The 24485-nt window shown below is 49.2% G+C and overlaps 2 protein-coding genes across 2 annotated transcripts; both read left to right on the top strand.

The window, feature by feature from the left end:
* The first annotated feature begins 868 nt into the window (after nucleotides 1-868).
* LOC121045527 lies at nucleotides 869-2788 on the top strand. Its single transcript, XM_042292241.1, has one exon. The coding sequence runs from the start codon at nucleotides 869-871 to the stop codon at nucleotides 2786-2788; it is 1920 nt and encodes a 639-aa protein (XP_042148175.1).
* A 466-nt stretch (nucleotides 2789-3254) lies between these two features.
* LOC121837026 lies at nucleotides 3255-6484 on the top strand. Its single transcript, XM_042292236.1, has one exon. The coding sequence runs from the start codon at nucleotides 3255-3257 to the stop codon at nucleotides 6432-6434; it is 3180 nt and encodes a 1059-aa protein (XP_042148170.1). The 3' UTR covers nucleotides 6435-6484.
* The last annotated feature ends 18001 nt before the right edge of the window (nucleotides 6485-24485 follow it).

Genomic DNA, 24485 nt, shown 5'->3' with positions numbered 1-24485 from the left:
AAATATTATCGGAGTTTTCTTGGCCGTACTGCAAAAACTCCTTGTTTTCTTTCTTTGGTCATTGATACGTACTTTAGCAATTTAATAAGTTATATCGCACCGTTATCAAGCCCCTGGTAAAATTCTGTGCCGTCTGTTCGACTATAGGGCGCTGTACGTCGAAATTAAGTTTTGGGGTGTATTATATGGGACCAAAGGGTGTAAGGTGATACCCTTTTTTTTTAGAGTGCACTTCCCTGACGTGGTCACTATCAGCTTGCCAGAACGTCTGCCGCCAAAGCAAGTAATGATGTTCTTTCTTCGAGATTGCGCCGGGACCCGACGACGGAGGCAGCTGATGGTCGCTGACGGAAGAATAAACCAGACAGGACTCCGCGGGTATGGGGAAGAAAAAAAAAAACACGTCTATTTACAAGTGAAGCTAATTTTCGAATGTCCTGTCGACTGCGCCAGTGAAGATGTTCTTTCATTGAGATTGCGCCGGGACCCGACGACGGAGGCAGCTGATGGTCGCTGACGGAAGAATAAATCAGACAGGACTCCGCGGATGAGAAAAAAAAAACACGTCTATTTACAAGGAAGAAGCGAAGGGCGCGAGCGTGCACAGCTTCGATCAGCGCTCTGCGAACAATCAGCTTCAAAGGCGAAAAATACCCCAAACCTTCCAGCAAGAACCACAACACCGGGTGCCTAAAGGTATTTGCTACCCGAGGACACCACGTTTATGGAAATCGGACCACCGCCTGGCCTTGTTCAGCCAATTCCTCCTACCGACGGGCCGGCGCCCCACTAACCCTAACGAGGAATACGGCACCTGCAGCAGGCCAGCGGCGGGGGCGGAGCCCTCCCCAAGGCACCGAGACCCAAGATGGATTACGTCGAAGTGGCAGGTGAGGACATCTCACCGGAAGAGTGTACAGCAGAGGCCGGCTGGCTCGTGAGCCACCGACAACGGGGCACACGAGCCCTCAACAAGCTAGGCCTCACGGCGACGAGCACAGCCAAAAACGACGCAGGTGGCCGGACAGGAAACCGAAAACCACTTCAGAGACACAGGAAACAGCGTCAGCAACCAGCCCTCCCACGCGAGGACATAAAAATCATTCTGCGGCCACGAGAGGGCCTCGATGTTACCAAGGTGAGCTCCGCGAGGCTACGCGACGGCGTATTTTGCGCCATCGGTCTCAAAGAGCAGGAAGCCGAGGGAGACCTGCTACGGGTCAACCCGGAGAAAAACATCATCGTGACAAGCACACCAAGCATGGAACGAGCTAAGAAATATAACTCCATTTCAAAAATCTGCATCGCAGGCAAGACCTATGAAGTCACCGCGTACGCGGCGCCGCCAGAGGATACTGCTAAGGGGGTTATACATAATATCCCAGATTATGACACCGCGGAAGACATTACGCGCAGCCTTGTCTACAACAAGAACCCTACCATCCTTCAGGCACAAAGAATGGGAAAAACCAACTCGGCGGTCATCGTCTTTGAGGGCAACAAAGTGCCCTATTATGTATATTACCGTGGAGCGGAGTACCGGTGTTTCTTACATAAAAAAAAGCACGAAGTGTGCTCCACCTGCGGAAAAGTGGGACACCGCATGGACGTCTGCCCGACGCCCGAAGACAAAATATGCCGCTCTTGCGGTGCAAAGAATCCACGAGAAGGGCATAAATGTGACCCCAAGTGTGCCCTGTGCTGTGGGGATCACCCCACTGGAGACAAAAACTGTAAGAACCGGTTCCAAACGCCGTACCTACTACGGAAGAGACAGCGAGAAAAAGAACGTCAGAATGGCGCTGGTCAATATGGCGGGCACCGAAACGCAGAGTCGACGTCCGTTCTGGGTGGCAGCGAGGGCGGCGGGAGAACGAAAGAAAGGGGGACGAGAGATCGTTCGGGCTCCTTCCCACGTCTACCCCACCGCGGATCAGGGAGCGACAACGACGCAGGACAGCGGCAGCAGCGCCGGTCAAGATCTAAGTCAAGATGCCGGAGCCCTAACACCCAAGGCCGACATGAGTCAAGATCGACATCCCGAGGCGGCCGACACGAGACTCCGGGAGGAACCAAGCAGAACAAGGTGAGCTGGGCTAGCACGGTCTCCCACAGCTCGGCTCCGCAGAATGCAAAGAGAAAGATTAGCAACCAAACTAGCGCGCAACAGGCAGACAGGCAGCAACAGGGGGAACTCACCAAAATCAAGCAAATGCTAGAGATGGTAGTCGCCGAGAATACAAAGCTAAAAGCTGAAGTGGCAAAACTAAGAGGAAGCGAAAACGCCGACAAACTAGTCCCCGAAACGCAGGGTCCCTCGAAATCGCAGGCCCCACCGCCAGACCAGGGCAAGGCAAACACACCACGACCCACACAGGTCCTGCTAGCTGAGGACTCGTCCAGTGACGAGATGGAAAACTCGGAGCCCGAGTCTCCTCCCCCGAAGCGTAAGGCGAAAGACCCAACAATAACAAACATCCCAAGGCTCCCAAAGAGAGCAGAAAAAAGGGACGCAGAGACACTGCAGCATTTCGGGGAGAAGCTGAGCGAAATGCTCACCACAAAATTCGAAGCCATGCTGGCGAAATTTGCCGAGAGCATAGGCACGCAAATCGCAGCACTTAACGCTAGGGTAACGGCGATTGAGGCCACCTCACCGCGCTTCACCGGCGGGGGAGGAGGAGCAGGGCCGATGAAATCCACCAAGCCTTACGCCAGACCCGTATCATTGGAAAGCGCTAGAACAAGCCTAGAAAGTACACAGCTTAAGGATTATGGCACCGAATAATCACAAATACATAATTTGGCAGTGGAATTGCCGCGGGTACCGCCGCAAAAGGGGGAACCTACAGCAATTCATAGACAATAAAATAGCAGGAGAGGCGCCAGACGTCATATGCCTGCAAGAAACGGGAGCTTTGGCTAAACTTTCGGGGTACAAACCGTACTACAGTGAGGAGGAACCGGCCTCGGACGATAAACGTATAACAGTAGCGACCCTCGTTAGACGTAATCTGCCGGTTATACGGCGCGATACCGGCATAACTACCGTGGACCACGTCCTCGTGGAGATCATCTCAAGCCAAAAAAGGGGCATGGGAAGCCTATTTGTATTAAACGTATACAGCAACCCACGCAAGCAACATAGATTCGCGAACCTGTTTCGCAAGACATTAGACATTGCAAAGCGTCAAACACTAGTGATAGTAGGTGATTTCAACGCACACCACCCAGCCTGGGGATACAAGCGGGAAATGATCAAAGGACGGAATCTCTGGCTGGATGCCCAGCAGGAGAGGCTGTCTCTGGTCACCGACCCCGCGTACCCCACTAGGTTGGGAAACAGCGTATGTGCGGACACCACGCCGGACCTAACATTCACAAAGAACGCTAAAAAGGAAGCCGAGTGGCTAAACACGCAGGAAAATCTAGGAAGTGACCACTATATAGTGGCCACAAAACTAGAAGCGGGCCCCCACAAACCAGAAAAGGGCACGCAGCTTAAGATCGTCGAGTGGGACGAGTTCAGGGAACTAAGAGCAGCCGAACGTTATTCATGCGAGGACAAAACAGGGACGCACGAGATTGAGGACATCGAGTCGTGGGTCGAACAGCTTCACGCATGCGTACAGAAAGCAACAAAGACCATTCCGGAGGAAGCCGAACTAACACAAGCCGACGCTAAGCTTCTGCACATGTGGGAAGCGAAGCAAGGCTTGCAGAAAAGGTTAAACAAACAAAAACTAAACCGCGCACTTCGTCGACGTCTAGCGATCCTTAATAAAACAATAGAGGACTACGCAAACCAGCTGTCGCTCCAAAACTGGCACAGCACGTGCGACGGTATGGAACTACAGATGGGCCTTGCAAGAACCTGGAATATCCTTAGGTACTTAATCGACCCAGATAAAAGTAAGACCACGCAGAAACACAATTTAAGTAAAATTCTGCACACCTACCAGGGCACGAACGATGACCTAATCAAGGAAGTCCGCAACAGATACATCGGGACCAATCCAAAAGAACAACTTAGAACATACGCTGGAGCCTCGAATGAGACTCTTGACCAACCGTTTACGACGGCGGAGGTGCGGGGAGCCATACTAGGTCTCCGCACCAAATCCGTTCCGGGTCCGGACGGGGTAACAAACACAATGCTGAGGAATCTAGATGACGACTCCATCGAGGCTCTCACCAAGTACATGAACAAGTGCTGGAAGGACGGTAAAATCCCCACACAATGGAAGACCGCTAAGGTTATCATGATACCGAAACCGGGCAAAAAGCTAAATCTGGAGACCCTGCGGCCCATCTCGCTCACCTCATGCGTGGGGAAGCTGATGGAGCACACAGTGTTAAACAGACTAAACAAGTATATGGATGAGAAGGGACTCTTTCCCCATACCATGATAGGTTTTCGGCCCAGGCTCTCGACTCAAGACGTGATGCTGAGGCTCCAACATCAAATTATAGATGGGGAGGAATGTTCCCCGCTAGACACCAGGGCCATTGTGGGGCTCGACCTCACAAAGGCGTTTGATAATGTAAAACACGCAGCAATTCTAGAGAACTTAGAACAGTTGGAGGTAGGTCAAAGGACCTACGACTACATCAGGGATTTTTTATCTGACAGGACGGTCACCCTGACAGTAGGGGGGGTTGAGTCTGGCGAGCTGGAGTTGGGGAGCAGAGGCACGCCGCAAGGCTCTGTCCTCTCGCCTTTCCTCTTCAACGTCGCTATGATCGGCCTGCCCAGCCTCTTAGAGAAAATACATGGCCTAAATCACAGCCTGTATGCTGACGACGTCACACTCTGGGTGGCTGGCGGCAGCGACGGGCACGTGCAGGACACACTACAGCAGGCAATAAACGCGGTGGAAGGGTACGTGGAACCGAAAGGCTTAAGCTGCTCCCCACAAAAATCGGAGCTGCTCCTTTATCGGCCAACCCGGAGAGGGCAGAAAAAGGAAGCAACCACCGAAAAACCACGAATTCATCTATACGCTTGCGGGGGGCTGCCCATCCCGGTAGTACACAGCATTAGGGTCTTAGGCTTGAAAATTCAGGAGAACGGCCACAACATCGAGACAATCCGAACACTCGAAAAAAGTGTGTGTCAAACCACCCGCCTCATTTCGCGGATAGCCAATAGGCATCACGGAATGAAGGAGGGCAACTTAATCAGGCTGGTCCAGGCATTCGTCCTGAGTCGAGTAACCTATGTCGCTCCCTTCCTTGACCTCAAGGCAGATGAGCGCAACAAAATCAACGCTTTAATAAAAAGGGCTTACAAGCAGGCAATTGGCATACCAATCACGACCTCCAACGAGCGCTTTGAAGCACTAGGATTGCACAACACGCTAGACGAGCTTGTAGAAGCACAGAGGATAGCGCAGATGGAAAGGCTCACCAAGAGTCCGACTGGCAGACACATCCTTCAGACGCTACATATCAACTACGAAGGAAGACTTGGGGAAAAACACGACATTCCACCCGATATCAGGGTGCATATACATATCCCACCATTACCAAGAAACATGCACCCCGAACACAATACGGAACGCAGGCAGGCCAGAGCACAAGCACTAGATAAAAGGTTCGCACACCTCGAGGACGTGGTTTACGTGGATGCCGCAGATTACAGTAGTCGCGACGCCATGGCCACATCGGTAGTTGATCGAGAGGGCAAGTTAATTAATTCTGGCACGGTCTTCACGACTTCATCCGAGGTTGGGGAGGAAGCAGCCATTGCACTGGCAATGACCTCGTCCTCCCAGATCAAATTCATAGTAAGCGACTCCAAGCCGGCAATTTTAAATTACACGAGGGGACGCATATCGTCCGAGGCACTCAAAATTCTACGGACCGGTTTCCACGGAGATCGAGTTAGGGGAGTTCACATCGTATGGGCGCCAGCTCACTCTGGCCTCCCGGGGAATGAGAAGGCGCACGACGCGGCTCGAGGCTTAACCGACCGGGCCGACGTCACCAACATCTTTGACGCACACTCGTTCCGCCGGTCGGACAGAGACAGGCTGGTTGCCTATCGGGACGTGATTAACCACTACAGGCTGGGAAGGGCTAAATACCCCGCAGCAGACAGGACTCTGTCCAAATGGCAGGCAGTGGCGTGGCGCCTTCTTCAAACTAATACATTTCCAAACCCCGTGGCGTACAGTCACTGCTATCCGGGGCTTTACTCCAGCGCATGTAAGCATTGCGGGGACAGGGCCGACCTGCAACATATGGTCTGGGCCTGCCCCTTTAAAAAACATAGAAACAACAGAAATAGAACTCAAACTTTAATGCTAAACATTAGAACCTCCGAGCAGTGGGAGACCGTGCTGCTCAGCTCGGACCCGGGTGAACAGGTCCGTCTGGTCCAGATGGCCGAGGCCGCCGCCAAGGAACAAGAACTCCTGGCCGCCGACTGAGGGGGGAGAGGGGGAGGCTCTCTCAGCACTCCCCCTTCCCTGACCCCATCTATGGGCAAATTAAATGTTGTCATCATCATCATCTATTTACAAGCCAAGCGAATTTCCGAATGTCTCGCAAAAGGTTACAGCACGTGCTGTCCTTGTCTTCTTCTCTTCTCAAAGCGTCCCCTGCCCCAGCTCGCACGAGCGTCGCCAGTTCACCCACACACAGGGGCACACGTGCAAACGCCAACAGGCAATGGAAAGAAAATGAAGCTCGGTCCTGTTCCCGCGTCCACTCACAATGATGGCGGGGCCGATTCTCACAAATACAATTTTAGATTTAGTCCTAGAGTGAATAGCTCTTGTAAGATGTTTCTGAAAACGTGTTAAACAATTTGCATGCTTACTAATTGAATATGGTTGGCGGAAGATTTTAAATATATTTGTACATCTCGTTGTTCTTCTGACATTGAGGTCGCAAAGACATTTCTTTTTAAGATTCGCTCTTTCGTTCTTTCGTGTCTTAATTTAGGAGAGAGAGAGAGAGAAAACTTTAATGACTGAGGAAATGGGTCAAGGGGAATAGAGGTCCTGGTGGAAGTGGTGGGCGGGGGGCCGAAGGCCCATCCCCTCCTATACGTCCTCTCCTTAATTTAGGTTGGTGGTCCCGTGGTGGCGGTCGGCCGAGGTTTCCCGGCGACCTCTTCCGCCCTTTTGACCAGGCGGGCCTAAGCTACACCGAACGTCTGGCCGCCATGTAAGCGAGATACCACAAATAGTTCCTATACGAACGAGCTTAATCGCTTTTTCACAGGGCGTATATCACTGGACGCTGAGAGTATTTCATAAATTGAAGCTGAAGTAAGGGTGCGATTTTCAAAATCGAACTTATCAAAGTTTACTCCGCTAAAACAAATGTTCACGCCTTCAAATTTTGTGTGGTAGCTAGCAGATAAAAAAACAAATACTGAAATGCACATATGACGCTATCTAAACTATTTTTTCTTAAAACAGCCATAATCATGAGAACTTGCAGGTATTTGTTTTTAGGACACACAAACTATATTTTAGGAATGATGGGAGGAAGGGAACTGAAAGGTACTTGACAGTCATATCAATGTTTAATATTTCGGCAGATTGAACCTAATACAAAGATAATTACCTTCCTAATACTAATATACAACTCTTGGGTACGTCTCTTGTTAGACCTTCTTATTTTTTAGCTGATTAACCCTCGCAATAATATAACATGAACAACAAATGCGATATTTCTGTAAAAAAAAACCTTCTAAACAATATTAATTTTTTGGTACGTGATCAATTGTCAAAACAGAAGGTCGCGAAGTCGCTTTTTTCACGCCTGGGTTTTCGAAATGATGATACCTTGTCTTTAGAGCTTACAAACAAGGAACTTACGTCCACACGTACCACGGGCCAGCAAGCGTCGTACCGCGTTCCACGCGGCGGCGTGTGCTTCCAGAACACCTCTGATCGGATACATGTCGTTTCTTGTCCATTAATAAGACAGATAGGAGACGCCAGAAATACAAGGTGGAATGGTGGAGTGGTTTTATTTGTTTGTTTGTGTGTTTCTTTCTTTTATTTCAGACGCAGCGTCACAAGGACGAAGCACGAAAGGCAGATATGCTCTGCATGACGAGGCGCAGTCCCCTGAGTACACAGCATCAGCAATCAATAGGAAAAACAAGTACAAAACATCGGCAAGAAACAGCAATGCAATTTTATAGGTAGGTACCGTTACCTCCACAAAGATAAAAATTACACGTCATATTTTATACAGTCGCTAAATAAGCCTGTTCACAACTATTGGGGAGGAGGACAGACCGTGACGCCCCAAGCGGTTAACCTAACAACTACACGGATGGGGACAACAAATACAATGACGCAGTGTTCGGCCGACATAACCGAACGCGGCGTCAGCGTTCGGCTGGAGTTCGTGTTCTCCGGCGAAGGGGAGGAGGGGCTCTTTTGTTTCCACTCGGCCTGCGTTAACAATGCAGCATGCACGATCCCAGCTCATCACAAAAGCCGAAGTGGGTCAAGCTCGCATTCTCTGAGGATAGATCCGGCACTTATGGTGTATTCGCACGACGGAGTTTCTTCCCGAGGAGAAAGATAAACGTCATCGAGTTTTGAGGTCACGTGCTCTGCGTCACGAATGTTCGCTGATCCCCCGAGCTCGCGGCGTGCTCGCGGGGTCCCGAGGAGAATCTGGGAGAGGCCTACAGAATCTCGGCCGTTCCGTCGGTATCCGTCGGAGCGGTCGGGCCCCCTCTTTTGTCCCCCTGCTTTTGGGGAGGGGTAATGACGAACAGCTTTGAAGTGTGGGGTGCCTTTTCTTTATTATTTTTTGCCGGCCTTTTTGTTGGATGAGCCCCCGAAAGTCGCCAGCAGGCTTGAAGTGTGGGGTGTCTTTTGCTTATTATTCTTTCCCTGCTTTTTGTTCAATGAGCTCCCGAAAGTCGCCAATAGGTTTGCGAAAAGAAAGACTCCGGAGACCCAACTATATGCGACTCGGTCGTGCGAATGCTCGCTTGGATTTTCTCCACTTCCTCCTCCTTCTCGTGCCGTTTCCTTCTCTCAGCTCTATGACGTACTCGGCTTTCTCCGGGGATAAAGATCTCTCGTGCGAATACACCAATAACGTCGCTTCGTCGATTGTTAGTATATTTTTATTAAACTGCGCCCCGCGCTCTATTGTAGAAGATGACATGGCCATGCCCATAAGGCCTGTCGGCATGTGCACAGGCCTTGTGTTGAGTAAACACCAAGCGTGGGAAAAACAAACGGGTCAGAGCGCCCCCTATAGTTCGATCTCCTGCCCAATACACAGTCTATGTGGAGACAAATTGACGTTCAAAACTTATTCCGCACGACATGGCAGTTGGTACCTTTTTAGATCGTATTTGAAGATACAACGTGAAGCACTATTTAGTATTATTCGCTTAAAATGTGGATGCCTGTTTAGGAATTGAGGTATCAAGTATGCTAATTTCTGGTTTCCACAGGTTGTTTTAATTGAGGTGTCCTATATGATTCATGCCTTGAATTATATTGAGTATTATTCCAAAGGATTGTCTCAAAGAAGTCGTTTGGTCATTATTTATATTTTTCCGTATGTGAATATAAAGTTTTAGATGAAACATATCGTTAATGTTAAGCAAATTGTGCGTTAGAAAGAACGGGGCAGTATGGTCTATGAAATTTAGATTTTCTACGCAGTGTATTGCATTTTTTGCGTAATAAAAATCCTTTCGAGGTTTGTCTCAGTTGTTAACCCCAGACTAATAAACAGTAATAGAGATGAAAATGCACTAAAGAGTACTTCAATTTCAGCTTTCACCAACTTGAATTTAACGATATAACTCTGTATAAGATGTCAATCGATCGAGAGATGTTCTTATGAAATTATTTATATGGGGGTCCAGAGGCAGTCGACGCTATGAGCTAATGGGAACAATCAAGCGGTGTGAAAAGCGCAAGTCACTGGACCTTTTTTTGTTTCTAATTTGTTCAGGGGCGGTAGAATATGCGCCAAAACACAATGAACACCATGATGATGCCAATTTGACGCTTTCTGATCTGGTCCCATCAGTTTGTAGCGCCAGCTACATCTTGACTTATAAGCTAAAGCGAGGTATACAAACACAGTGGATGTAAGTGCATTTTTTTCGCGCTTTGAAAAGCTGTAATGAGTAACGTAACTAAGTTACCCGTTACTACAAATAAGTAACGTAACAACGTTACTCATTTAAGTTTTGAAGTACCGAAAACGTTACTGCGTTAGGAAAAAAAGTGATGTATTGTCACGAATAAACAGGCGGGGAAACAAAGATTAACCGGGGAAACTGAAACGTTTAATGGCGGCGAACTTATGCCCAAAGATTAAAAGGAAACAAAAGATGATATCAAAGCGTCGCTGCGTCGAAGTCGGCGAAAGTGCAGAGTCGAACGCTGGGGCGAAACTGATTCTCGCTCTCTACGCGAAGTCCGTTATGTACATGCGTAAGCTTCTGGAATAATCGGCGTAGAATGTTCGACGCGTAGAACATTCGAACCTCGAAGAAGCGTCGATAGTAGGCACAAAGACCAAGGAATTTTCGCACGGGCTTCTTGTCTTTCGGCGCTGGGAATGCCGCGACGGCGTGAGTCTTCTCGGGGTCTGGGCGGACGCCTTCGTTACTAACCACGTGGCCTAGGAACTTCAGTTCGTCATAGCCTACCGATACTTTGACGGCTTCAGGGTGAGTCCGGCGGTCCGTATGGCTTCGAGAACTGCTCGAAGTCGTCGCAAGTGCTCGCCGAAGTAGCTGGAAAACACGACGACGTCGTCGAGGTAGACGAGACAGCTCTGCCACTTCAGTCCTGCCAGTACGGTGTCCATGACACGCTGGAAAGTTGCTGGTGCCGTGCACAGTCCGAAAGGCATCACTTTGAACTCGTACAGTCCATCCGGCGTGACGAAGGCTGTCTTTTCTCGGTCCTGTTCGTCGACTTCGATCGGCCAGTAGCCGCTCTTCAGGTCCATCGATGAGAAATATCGAGAGTGGCGCAGCCGGTCTAGAGTGTCGTCGACCAGGGGTAGTGGGTAGACGTCTTCCTTCGTCACCGCGTTCAGCTGCCGGTAATCCACGCAGAACCTAAGCGTTCCGTCCTTCTTCTTAACCAGCACGACTGGAGAGGCCCACGAACTATTTGAAGGTTGGATTACGTCGTCTCTCAGCATCTCTTGAACTTGCTCCTGGATTACCTCCCTTTCCTTAACGGAGACTCGGTACGGCGATCAATGCACAGGGCGTGCGTCGTCCTCGGTTACGATGCGGCGCTTCGCAACGGCGGTTTGGCGTACCTTCGACGACATCGCAAAGCAGTCGCGGTATTCGGCGAGGAGGTTAAGCAGCTGCCATCGTTTCGGGCCCGGAAGCTGAGGGTCAATGTTGAGCTGCGCTGGCGACGTACTGCTTTGCTGAGGTGGCGAGGTTTCGTCAGTAATCACGGCGATTTCGGCGGCCTTTTGAAGTCCTTGGCGTGGACCATGGTTGCAGCTTTCGTGAGGTGTTGAGTTTCATTTCGGAAGTTCGTCACGAGGGTGCACAGTCCGCCCATCCTGAAGTTTAGCTACTCCTCTTGCGACGCCTATTCCTCTTCCCAGGAGCAATTGAAGGTTGCCTTCCAGGACAACTTCGCCGCAGGTAGCTGTATCGGCCACGACGGGTACGACAACACTTGATCGCGGAGGCAGGTTCACGTGGTCGGCGGCGACTCGGACGGCGGGCGGTGCTGTTTGGGGTTTCTCTGAAGGCGGAACAGGGTTCCGCAGCGTCAATCTGTTCTCACCCAGGTCGATGACGGCGCCGTATTCGCACAGAAAGTCCATGCCGAGAATGACATCTATGAAACAGGCTTGTAGAACGACGAATTTCACAGGGCACGTTTCGCGGAGAATTTCGACGCGAGCAGCGCAACTTCCGACAGGCGTGATAAGGTGCCCTCCGGCGGTTCGAATTTGTGGTTCTCCACAAGGCATCGTAACTTTTCGCAGGCGGCGAGAGAGCCCCCCGCTCATGACTGAGCAGTCTGCTCCGGTGTCCACGACTGCCGATGCGTCGTAGCCGTCGATAACAACATTTAGGTTGTTGGACACCGTTGCAGGAGCTTCGTTGCGATGCGTGGCGTCGGGAGAGTGGGAGCGCTCCGGCTTTCTTGGAGGCTCTTTACTTTGGTCGTCTTCGGCAACGCCACCTTCAGGCGTTGCCGCACTCAGTTTTCCCGGCAAGATAGGGGAGACAGGCTGTCCCGAAGAGAGCGTCAGAAGGGCGAAAGCGCATTCCGAGGCGAAGGCGAACGGGAACCTCGGGGTGGAGTCGGCACCGGGGACAGGGGTCGTCGGAGGTACTCCTCAATGTCTCTTGGTCGCTCCCCAAGGCCAGGTCGCGGGTCGCTCGTCACGAAGCCTCGCAGGCCCATTTGTCGGTACGGGCACCTCCGGTAGACGTGATCGGCCTCGCCGCAGTAATAACACAGCGGTCGTCGATCGGCCGTGCGCCAGACATCTGTCTTTCTAGGCGCCGGTTGTTCAGTGCGGACGAGCTGGGATTTCCCTTCCCGACGTCGGAAAGTCTGCGGCTCTGGTAGGTCACGTCGAGGTGGCGTCGTATACGGGTGAGCAGGGAGCCGTGGTCGTCGGGTAGCTGCGGCGTAGCTCAGCTTCGGTGGTTCAGGAGCGGCGCTGGTGAGAACTTCTGGCTGCAGCGCGTGCTGAAGTTCTTCCCGGACAATCTCGGCGACTGAGGGCGTAACCGGGCTCGTGGCAGCAGGTAGCAGCTTCCTGATTTCCTCCCGCACGACGTCCCGGATAATCTCGCGGAGGTCCGGGCTGTTGCAGCTGGAAGTCGAGATTGCAGCGACGCCGGGAAGTCGCTGGTAATGGGAGGCCCGTGCTTGAAGGGCACATTCGATGTTTGTTGCCTCCGTGATGAAGTCTTGGACGGTGATAGGCGGGTTCCGCACAAGGCCTTCGAAGATGGTCTCTTTTACTACTCGCGTCAGGAACCGCAGCTTCTTCTCGTCAGGAGCATTTGGGTCGGCGCTGTTCATGAGGCGGAGAACGTCCTCGACGAAACTGGTGACGCTCTCGTTTGGCCCTTGGCTTCTTGCTTGAAGAAATTCTTCGGCCCGCTGACGTTGCTGCTGGCTGGCAAAAGTACGTCGAAGCTCCGCCTGGAAGTCTTGCCACGACGAAATGGACGCTTCGTGGTTCTCGAACCAGGTGCGTGCAGTGCCTTCCAGAGCAAAGTAGACATTTTGCAGGCTCTGCTCAGGGCCCTATCCGTTGAACCGTGCGACGCGTTCGTACTGGCCCAACCAGTCGTCCACATCTTCATGAAAATTGCCACTGAAATTTGGCGGCGTCCTTGCTGGGGCCTGCACGTAGACACTGGACGTCAGTGGCATTCCGTCTGGCTGCGACGTGGTGTTCATCGTCGGCTTCGGTAGCTTCTTTGTCCTGTCCGGCAGTGGTCCAAGTTCCGGGGGTAGGCCGAGGTTGCGGCGACTTGATCGGGTCACGGTCCTCTCTTCGTTGGGTCCTCGGGGGCTCGGGATCGGACTTGCACTGCGGGCCCTTGGGGGGGGAACGCTGCACGGGAATGCGGAACCCAGCACCTCCACCAATATGTCACGAATAAACAGTCGGGGAAACAAAGAATAACTGGGGAAACTGAAACGTTTAATGGGGGCGAACTTGTGCCCCAAAATTAAAAGGAAACAAAAGATAATATCAGAGCGTCGCTGCGTCGATGTCGGCGAAAGAGCAGAGTCGAACGCTGGGGCGAAACTGACTCTGGCTCGCTACGCGAAGTCCCTTATGTACTGTACATTTGTAAGCTTCTGCAATAATCGGCGTAGAATGTTCGACGCGTACATGCTTCAAGCGTAGTACACGCTTGAAGCATGTACTATCACACTCACGAAGGGCCATAGTACCTTTCTTTACAGGTAAAAGTGATTCCATCAAGTGTACATTTAACCTGGAATAAATTGGTGAACTGGGCCATTTGGTTGCTGTTATACATGATGAGGACAACAGCTCGGAAAGCGTGGCCTACGAAAACGAAACACTTCAGAACAGCAGTGTTCTGTCGTGTTTGTTCTTCGAAGTCCGCATTTTCTGAGCTGTTTTCCCCATCGTGTGCATTTAACCCCAAAGTGGATCATAGTTCCCCCCAAAAGGAGGTAAGTCTATATAGCCTTCAGCTATATAGACTTACCTATTTTGGGAGTTCCCCCCAGCTATTTTGGGAGTTCCCCCCAAAAGGGTTGAAATTTCCCCCTAAAGGAAGTAAAGGCTCACCCTGAAAGGATTAGCTTTTAACACCAAAAGGAACTAAGGTTACCTCCAGAGGAGACAATGTTGCACCCTAACCCAGGGGGTAAGTTTGCACCCTCGTTGCTGGAATAACGTTACCTCCAAGAGGGGTTGCCCTCTATGCAAGTCGGTTACCCTTTTAAGGAGGCTACTACAGTACCTTTTTTTTTTTTTAAAGAGTGTAGCAGGTAACAGCGGCGGCACGTGGAAAACGATGTCTGCTACGAACCCGAACGCGATGTACCACTCCAAGCTCTTTCTTGAGGTTGAAGACGAGTCGTCCGACTCTCCCACCCCGGACCTTTTATCCTCGTCGTCGTCCATCCCTTTCAATGGCGTGACTGGCGTAACCGTGAGCGTGACGTGGTTATCTTCTGCCGGGCATTGTTTAGCTACTTCAGGTAAAACTTTACGCAAACATGCAGCTGCTGAAGAGAAAAAAAAATTCGCCCGCCTAGTGATGGAAACTCGTAAACACAAATAATTTAGGGCCACTGTGGCCACACGACGAACGTTTTAAAGCAAGACTCATTTAGGTACACCCTTATATATAGATAAAAAAATAAAGTGCCGCAAAAGCAAACACAAGTAATATATAGGTTTTAAATGTGACATTTTGCACACAATAATCAAAAACTGAGCGTCAAACCGATTTCGAGTAACAACTGGTTATCACGCGCTCCTCTCGCGTTTTAGCAGGAATGCAATCGACATCAACTCAAACTGCTCCGTTTATTTATCGTGTGATCAAAAACGCCGTTTACTACAGGTACCGTCAGCTAAGGGACCTAAGCTAAAGGTACCTTTACGGGGCCGTGTGAATTGGGTATTAGTATGCCTGTCTAGAGGGGCACAAATAGAATATATTTCATTTCTTCGGTAAAGCAATTGAAGAGCCATCTATGTGGGAGAAAGCCGGTTGCGACGCCATGCCTCTAAGCGTCCTGATAAGCCGTTCGCTCGTTTTATTACATTGGTGCTGAATATATGTTGCATATTCGATCATCTCTGTAGCTTATCGTTCTTATCTAGCTTCTTCACGCGTAGGAAGCTACTGCGAAAAAATGTTAGTCTGCAACTTGGACGCTTCTATCATATTCCATTCCAGTTTTTCGCAGCGCTACAGATGTGTAATTCCAATGCCTGACTTTCAGTAGAGCGACAAACCAAAATAATCGACACAGACCAACTTCGAGCACGTGCTGCATGCACGCGAATGTACTATCGCGGACAATATGAGCTGAAACAGCGCTCCGGCCGGCGCACGGTACTACCTGCGCCGCCTGTCGCCTTGCCCCGCACACATGACGCAACCTGAGTACGAGATAAATTCTCACTTGCGCTCGCTGCGCCACTGCGCTCTTCCGGCCGTCTGCAAGCGAGACGGCGGGTGCGACAGCGGGCGTGTGTGTGATAGGGCGGCGGGGGGAACAAAACATTACACTTGTCGTTCCTCTTTTGGAATTGATTAACTTTACTCTATCACGCAGAATCCCGTACAAAAAAACGCTGACTGGTAAAGGAGAAAATATTGAAGTGTCTTAAATTTCAGCTGCGATTATCATTTTTGAAAGTCACATCAAAAGACGTTGGAGGTTGTTCTTGTTTGATAATAGGGGCATGCAGAAAGTAGGACATCGTAAAATATAGGCCAAAATCTGTATGCCGGATTTCGTCCGGCTCCAAGGTATTTAATTTTTTTTTCTTTTTCATTCACCACAGATGTTTAAAAAAATGGTAAGCATACATGTTACTGAGAAGTTTTAGTAACCTTCATTGGTATGCAAAGGTTCGAAAATATAATTTCTTTATTACTGGGCCCACCTGTTTGTTTCAAACAAAACAAGTTGCTGACAAGACACCGGTTTTTTTTGTTTACAAATTCCTAGTCTTAATAAACTGGGACAAACAGTCATATATTTTTCCGAAGAAGGAGGTGTAAACTTAATCGAAAGAAAATTTCCAGACGACAATGTAAGACAGAAAATATTAATAGTCGGCGTGGAATTTCAACTGCACTACACAAGAAGATCGGGATCAAGGAGTCACCACACAAAAGTACGCGTGGTTAACGGCGTTAAACAGTGTGTCGCAACCCTAGCACCAAGCTTTGTTCCAATCGGCAGAAGTCCGGTTCAGGGGGTCCTGAGGCATAGTAAAACTTACAAAATAATTTATTACCGCGTCATTCTCCTTTGACCCGCGAACACGGCTGTCATCCTGTAATTATAGAGCGCGGCCGCGAAGTCTGGCTCAGCCCGACGCCACTCCCATTCACCTCTGATTGCTTTCCACAATTTGTGAGCAGTGGCGCGGTGGAGGGGACGCCGTGACATGGCTACCTTGATGCGCCTCCAAATGTTTTCGATGATATTCAGATCGGCGCCTTTTGGGGGTAGGGCAGCTTCGTCATGCAGCGCTCCTCGAAGAGATACGAGCGTGACAACGTATTTTTCACTTGGCGCTTTCTTGAAATGCACTGAAATCCAAGTTAGCTTGAAACGTAAACATTGGGCTACACGGCACACGCATCGTGATGGTGGTTCCGTCGACCAATATTTTCGCTAGCAGACGGCCGGAAGAGCGCAGCGGCGCAGTGAGCGTAACTGAGAATTTATCTCGGCCTCAGGGTGCACCGTGTTTACGGAGCGATGCGACAGGCGGCGCAGGTAGTACCGATCACAGGCCGGAGCGCTGTTTCAGCTCATATTGTCCACGATAGTACTTTTAGCAGGTTTGGGATCACTCGTGCTCACTTCTCGAATACCGCGAGATTGCGAGCCTGTCAAACTTCACGTGAATGGCGAAGGAGCATGAGGTTTGTCGCATCGGTTGCTTCTGTTTGTTGCACTATTGTGACGCGGGCATTAGATTGACATTCAGCAAAATGAGTTAAAAATACAGGTGGAACACATATCATTCGAATTGAAACCGATGATACTGCTCTCTAGTTTACATAAAGCAGTGAGAACATTCCACAAGTATATACTGAAAGTATGTTGTTCCCGGTGATCTAAAACGTTGTTATTGCGCTAAAGGTTTCGAACGCCTAAAAAAACATCTTGGACTATTTGATGACTCTCACTTTAGGACACGCTGAACTGGAAGAGTATGAAAGCGATTCTTGTTAACACCAAAGAATGGTACTGAGGTATGGGAGAACGTGCACGTGTAGAGGGTAAAGTTTGTTTTTAGTTTTTGTTCTTTGAATATTCTGTGGCCTATTCAAATTAAAGCCAAAAAGTTGTGGTCAGCTATTTCGCAATGAGGTCACACATAATTTGTCAACAATTTTAACGCTACATGTTTTTGCACGATTGTGATAAAATTAAATAAATAAAAGCAAGGTGGAATATTCTTATTTATTACTACAGTCATCCCATAAAAAAACGGATTACCTAAATTTACATTTCTATTTAACAAAAACAAACAATTTAAGCCGTTGGTTTATATTTTACTTCGCGGTTTTCGCAAGTAAATATTTGCCTTTTATTGTCAAACATTAAGGGATGGCTATTAATATTTTACTGAATTTACGGCTGCTCGGTTTACATCGGAATGAAAACTACAGTCATCAAACCGGTGAAAAAGGTACGCCATTTGGGGCCCTTAATTAAGAAAGTGACGTCCAGTAATGGGGGGATTTCGGAGAGTGAGACGAGGTCGGCGTGGGTACATTGCTGGAAAAACAAAGGAGCTGCTAATGCACAAGCGCAGTGCTCACAGTGCTTGTAAACGCCGAAAGTGTTTTTAATTAGTTATTTTGGGCATGGTTCTAACCGCTCACCGCAAACCTCATCTTGTGCTTTCTCACGTCGGAATGGCAGGTACGATACTGAGGCATTGTTATTCATATTAAATGGCGTGGGCTACAATAGGGCTCTGTGGTGCAAACGCAAGTTGTACTCTACCTCTTTCCTTGGTTGTTACAAACACGCGCCTGCAGAAACCTATAGCTGACAATTTCTCCCAGCCCGTTAGTGGCCGTCAATTAATTGTGATGTCCGGTTCTGTGGCGAGCGATGATCGTTAGGTTGTCAGGTACCTGAGAAACTAGGTTGGGTTGGAAGCAAAATATATAATTTTTTTTTGTATTTGAGACAGGGAGAAGGAAAGAGAAAAGAGAGGTGGGGGGGGGGGGGGGGGGGGGGTTCCCCGGAGCAGAGAGATAGCAATCCCACCCACAGTCCGAGCCATCAGTTTAAACAGGTTCATTTATTCGGCTGCGTACACTTTTTGTTAACGACGTCCGTGTGTCTTGCGCACGCAGCGATACTCGTAGTCCAAACAGCAATTTTTACACTTTTTTGCATAAATTACAATTTGATAATCAGTTACAAGTTGTCTGTGAACGTGAAGGTGGTGGCCACAAAAGTGCAATGTGACGCTAGATAATGGTTGATATACGTTCCACGGCAATGGCCATACTGAACTTTGCAGGAGGGGGTATTCACGGGTTTGCTAAGGGCTCGTTGCAGATTGTTTGATATACTCTGCTCAGCCAAAACATTACGACAACCCCTACACTGCGAATGAGCACATCTAACTAACGTCACAATCTGCGTTATCTTCCACCTTATTAATTTATTATGCGAATGGTAGAGAATGGCTTACTTAGATTCAGTGAGATAATTGTTTCAACTGGGTGTGCATGTATTGGGAAAGGCCGCTGGTTTGGGTTACTGGGACAAAGGGCAGTTCGTAATGGCCCGATGGATCGGGGCAATTATCCCAAGAGCTGCAATGATCGTCGGGTGTTCGTGAACCAGTGTCACTTGCACCTATCAAAAATGAAAGAACGACGCTGAAACCGCTAGTAAGCGCCGATGTTTTGCACGCTCACGACACATCACAGAATATAGACGTCGGAGGTTGGCTTGCTTGGTGAAGCAAAATAGGGGACCAAATGCATAGCTCAGGTGACAGTAATAGATACAATGCAGGTCAGCGTACAAATGTTTCTGGGCACACAGAAATTATATTTTGCTGGATGTGGGGGGACTCCGGGGCAGACGACTTTTGCAACGGTTTGGCGACCCCAAGGCAAATCAACACGACGTAACGTAGCTGGTCATAATAAAGACTTATTAGGGAACCGCTTTTGCCCACCCGATATGGTACGATGGGCCCTACGGTCCGAACTGCGCATGCGCTACCGCAGAAGACTCCCATATGTGCAGTTCGTATACCGGAGGGCCCATCGTACCATATATGATATCGGATATGCAAAAAACAGTTAGCTAAAACCCTTTCTTGTTTTGATCTTATCGCTGTGTTCCTTGCGCTTTGAGGGCGTCTTAAGAAGCTGCTGTTGATAAAATTACTGTGTCTAATGTTCATCTTTTTTTTCAGTTATTACTTGTGCCTGCACAACCAGAAGTTGCCTCTTCATATCGAGAGTAAAGAATATATGGGGGCTACGAATGGGGCAATAAACATTGATACCTTCACAAATCGGTCAAGTGACGCCTTTTCTTTTCTTGCAAATCACGATGCAGCACGCGAAGAAGAAACGATAAAATTTGAAGGCGAGCAACGTACCACCTCGGTGTTCACTCTTCGGCTACCCAGTTTGGTTATAATACTCCAGACAAATTATTGTCAGGGCGGCACCCGAGAAACTGGGTGGAGGGTAAGTCCGCCACACTTCTGACTTGGAGGTGTCTAGATGGTACTCTGTGCAAAACCTCGACAGCAAAGAAATACATGTCCTAGAACAGAACGACATCAATATTTATTAGAAAGGCCAAGACAATGTGTGTACAATAATACACCGAATAAGTATGCATACAAAAAAAAGAGAAATCACCCATGTAATACTACAAATGATAGCTAAGCCATCTTTAAAATCTATAAACCTATTACAGTGGCTTCGGTTTTACGTGTCTACGAAGATACACAATGGGTTTTAACGAAACATATATGTTGCGCTGTGTAAGTTCCACGTAGAATGAATGTGCTTTCGTAGTAAGGCTATATTGTTGTAAAGTGTACCCAATTTCGGGAGAGCCTATTTTGAATTTATGTTATAAACGCAACAATCGACATTGCGTAAAAAAAGGTATTCGTCACTTAGTTCTTGTCCCCAAAATAATGAAGGATTTACGGAAGGTTCATTTGGATACGATTAATTGTTATTCTATCGCTTCTCGCAGTTTCTATCACTGACGAAAAACTCTAACTCAACATTAGTGACCCGGAATTCTATAGCATGGCCTCCTCTATACTCACAAAGTCTGGCAGTTCGACGACGGAGAGTGCCCTGTCGCAGATTCAGAGCGCGAGGTTCTGGTAGCAAAGAGCATCGTAGAGCCGTTTCTTGGGAAATCTGGCCGTCAGCGCACAGCTTTTGCAGCGGCGAGTACCGGGAGCACGCCGTAGCGCGGCGCCAGTCACGTGGCTCTTCTCTCATCCTTTGTCTGCCGCTCCAACTTTTGCATTTTGGCGGCCGCTTCTCGTGGCTATCTGCCAGGCTTTGTCAGTATATAGGAGTCTATGACTATAGCATTTGACAAGGCGGAAGCGCCAGGGAAGAGCCTCACTTTTCCCGCTTATAGCAAGAGTTTTCCACCCTCGACAACGGTTCGGCGTCTCGTGCATCTCGAGCGCGCACGCGCAGTCAAAACATAACGGAAGGCGCGAGCGCGTGCTGCGGTTCGGGCGTTCGAAAGACGCTTTCTGCTCATCTCACCCTATCAGGGACCGCTGACGAAGTTATGCGACACAGCCACGTACACGTTGCACTTAACGCATTTGTGTGGGTAGCCGTACGAAAAACCGTTGTGTCGTGTAGGGTGTTGAAGTAGATCGTTGCAACGTCATCAGATGCCAGGCTGCTGACGTTCAGCAAGCAGTCGTAGAAGTTACAGTCACCCAGGCAGTTTTTCCTGGAATTAACGAGGGCATTAAAAATAACTAAACATGTTCGGACGTGCCCTTTAAGAAATGCCTGCGCGCCTGCTTACCCGCTAATCACCCAAAAAATCAATCTCTGCGATCTACAAAATCAGCTAAGGGAATGACAAGGCAGAACATCCGTTTACACCTGATAATGAAACCTACGCTGTGGCATTAGTCAATGCAAAGCGTTATGCTTTTATTGCGTAATGCCACAGCGCAGACCTAAAGCAGCGATGGAACGATTTCTGTACCTTGCGGAAATACCGCTCCAAGTGGATCCCTGACATTGATTACCTGTGAAACACCGGTTCGTTTCTGACCAGACGCAATCGAAGTCGCAGAAAAAATTAAAGAAAAACGAGCGGCGTTCACTCCCTCATCTCGCAGTCAGAACAAGCGGCCACGTGATCTGGGGGAGCCGATTATACGCTGCAAGGTTGCTCATGGCCCCGCGCTGGGATTGGTAAAATGCAGGGTACGCGCAGCGTTCCAGGCATTGTTATGGTTCGGCTATTGTCCTCATTGCAGCGATTGGACACGAGCCACTATCGAAATGCTTCTCAAGCAATCGGTTATCACGAGCCCAAGTTGAGTGCTCACGTAATGCTCGGGTCCAATCTATGAGCCGCATTCAAATATCGTCACTGGGCGGTACAGCAACCGCCCAGCTACGCCAACAAGTTTTGTGCAGGAGAAATTGATTGAAATCGTTCGCTCTTGTCCTTAAAATTACACCACAACAAAGGAGTTTCTTGGTCAGTGACCTTGTATACGAGTACCCCTGAGTCCCACTAACGCCTGTAAGTTCGTGTAAACTGAGAACATTCAAATTGGATGTTGTTGCACCGTCTTTTTAATTTTAAGGTCTAAAAAGATGTTTGACCTCATCATTCGCTGAGCTGATTTCGAAGATAGCAGAGATTGGCTCTTCGACCGTTTTGCGGGTAAGTAGAGGCGCAGGCATTTCTTACAGTTTAGTACACGTAGTTGAAAGGCCCGATCATGTTCCGCTGTGATATGCTCTGTCCGACTGCAGCCGACACTACGATCTCTAATGGGGTCGGTCGAGCAGCGCGAAAAAAATTAATCGTCACAGTGCTCGTTATCTCTTGAGAGTTTTGCATTCCCCAGCTAAACCAATCACGCACAGAAAAAAAATCGATCGCGGTACTATCACTGTGTGTGATTGGCCTACACTCTCAACAAAAGGGTTGTCGTAGGGTACTACACTTGGGGTAGTCAGAAGCCGTCACAGATATCGCTACCCCCCCTTCGTTAAACTAACAACCCCATGGGCAGTCACACGGCACGCAATCAGCAGGTAGTCACAGTGAGCACCCACAATAGCAACATGGCGGCTGGCAAGCGACAGTGGAGCAATACGAGTAAGGCCTAGCGAGCTGGACTGCTTTTTGCTAAGATACGATTCTCAAGTGCGTACGCCCGTTCGCTGCCTTTCGTGCGCACAAAGCTCTCCGAAACGCGCCTTGAAGCACCGGGACCGCACCTAATACGAGTAGGGGCGACGATGTGAGGGGGAGGGGGGGGGGGGGCGCAATCGAGATGGTTTGTGCGCGATTGCTTTCGCGAGGCCGGCTGCATTTACTTCGCGGCCAGAAAACATTCAAAGAAGGAAAAAAAATAGCGACAAATGGAATGATGTCTTTATGGAACAGAGCATCTGCTTGCTGTGCTTGCCGCAAGTGATCCGGCGTTTTCGGTTGACAGCGGCGAGGCGAAGCATCACCGATTTAAGCGGCGTCGGTTCCGATCGTTCAACGCTCCTGCTCACCTGTTAGCATTCGTTATCCACTTTCAAGTCCCTGGTAATCCTCACCGCGTCTGTGCACGCACTTGGCGCTATTCACCGCACGGAACACCCATTCAACTGGCTATCGGACTGATCCCATTTGGACGAGAGGCCGAGAACAGAACCAGACCGAACCCTTTGTGGCTGCTACGTGGGGCCATGGAACGCCTCCATGTTTTTCACTCAAATAAGTAGACACATACACGCGCGGCTCCTTGAATTGGGCGGCGACACGCGCCACCCAACGGACAGCGCTCAAACTATAGAAAAAAAGAAACCAGCATTCTTGCTCTGAGCGCCTCGCCGGACAATGCCGTATGTACATATCACACGCCACACTTCACTCATACGCGACATACAGACATCACAGCATTTTATACATCAACGCATTCAGAAACAGCACAAGATACAACAGCGCATTTTGACACTCTACATTCCTATGCATAGATAGATAGGAAAATCGTTTTTATTAGAAAGAAAGTCACGTGGCTGAAGCCGATAGCCTTCCAGGAAAGGGAAATTAAGGGGTAACTAGGTCAGAGGAACTTTCTGATTCCTGTCGTCGCAATGAAGTCTAGTAGGCTCTTGACTAGACCTCTACTGCGATCGCTCTCTTCAAAGTTAAAGACTGGTTGGCACCAGTCCCTAAAGTCCTTGATTTTGTTTACTTGATGTGCCTTGCTCTTGCCCTCTCCCATGTTGGGCAGTCCCAAATGAGGTGTTCTAGTCCTGCTGGTCCAGTAAACCCACAGGATGTGCATTCACTAGATTTAATAATGCCTTTCCTGTGGAGAGTTTCAGGCGTGTTTGCAGCTTCCGAGATGATTCTTCTCAGACATACTCTTTGCCATCTGCTGAGTCTCATATTTGGAAGGGCGGGGGGTATTGGCCTTAGAGCTTCCAGCCTTTTTTTCCTTTTTTCTTTATTTGCTTGTTTTGCGATGTCTGGTGGGTAATCGTAGGGGTCCGTGGAATCGATGGAGTCTACCGCGGGATGTTGACTAAGGGTGCTATAATAGTGTATGAGCGCCGCCTTTGCTTCCCGCTCCGCCCTGTCGTGGCCCTGGATCCCCGCATGCCCTGGGACCCACTCAAGCGTAAAGCTCGTGCCAGCTTTCTTGGCTTCATCGATGTATTTACTTGTTTCTTGCACCATTTTCAGTGTTGTGGCTGGGCTCCTGTACTCCTGGATGGCTTCCCTCGAGTCCGAGAAAATGTAATATTTTCTTCCGGTGTTGCCTTGATGGTCCTTAATTGTCTTGGCTATCGCTTCTATTTCTGCGTCTCTGACGGTTGTCTTTTCAGGCAGAATTGCTCTGCCTGTTTTCTCCGTGGTGATGTTATACCAGGCACAGGCTGCACGATTCTCCCTTGTAACAGTTGCGTCAGTGTATATCACTTCCTTGTTGGGGCCCTTAAGCGCTTGAATTCTATTTTGGTGCCTCGTGCTTGCTGTTTCTCTCCCTGC

Source organism: Ixodes scapularis, unplaced genomic scaffold (assembly GCF_016920785.2).
Source record: "Ixodes scapularis isolate PalLabHiFi unplaced genomic scaffold, ASM1692078v2 PGA_scaffold0__279_contigs__length_252992795, whole genome shotgun sequence".
Lineage (NCBI taxonomy): Eukaryota > Metazoa > Arthropoda > Arachnida > Ixodida > Ixodidae > Ixodes > Ixodes scapularis.
Note: the sequence above shows the minus strand (reverse complement) of the source record. Positions and strands in the feature narration are given on the sequence as shown.

Bases quoted from the DNA above. Each gene is read 5' to 3' on its own strand.
- LOC121045527 (XM_042292241.1), top strand. From the start codon at position 869: ATGGATTACGTCGAAGTGGCAGGTGAGGACATCTCACCGGAAGAGTGT.
- LOC121837026 (XM_042292236.1), top strand. From the start codon at position 3,255: ATGATCAAAGGACGGAATCTCTGGCTGGATGCCCAGCAGGAGAGGCTG.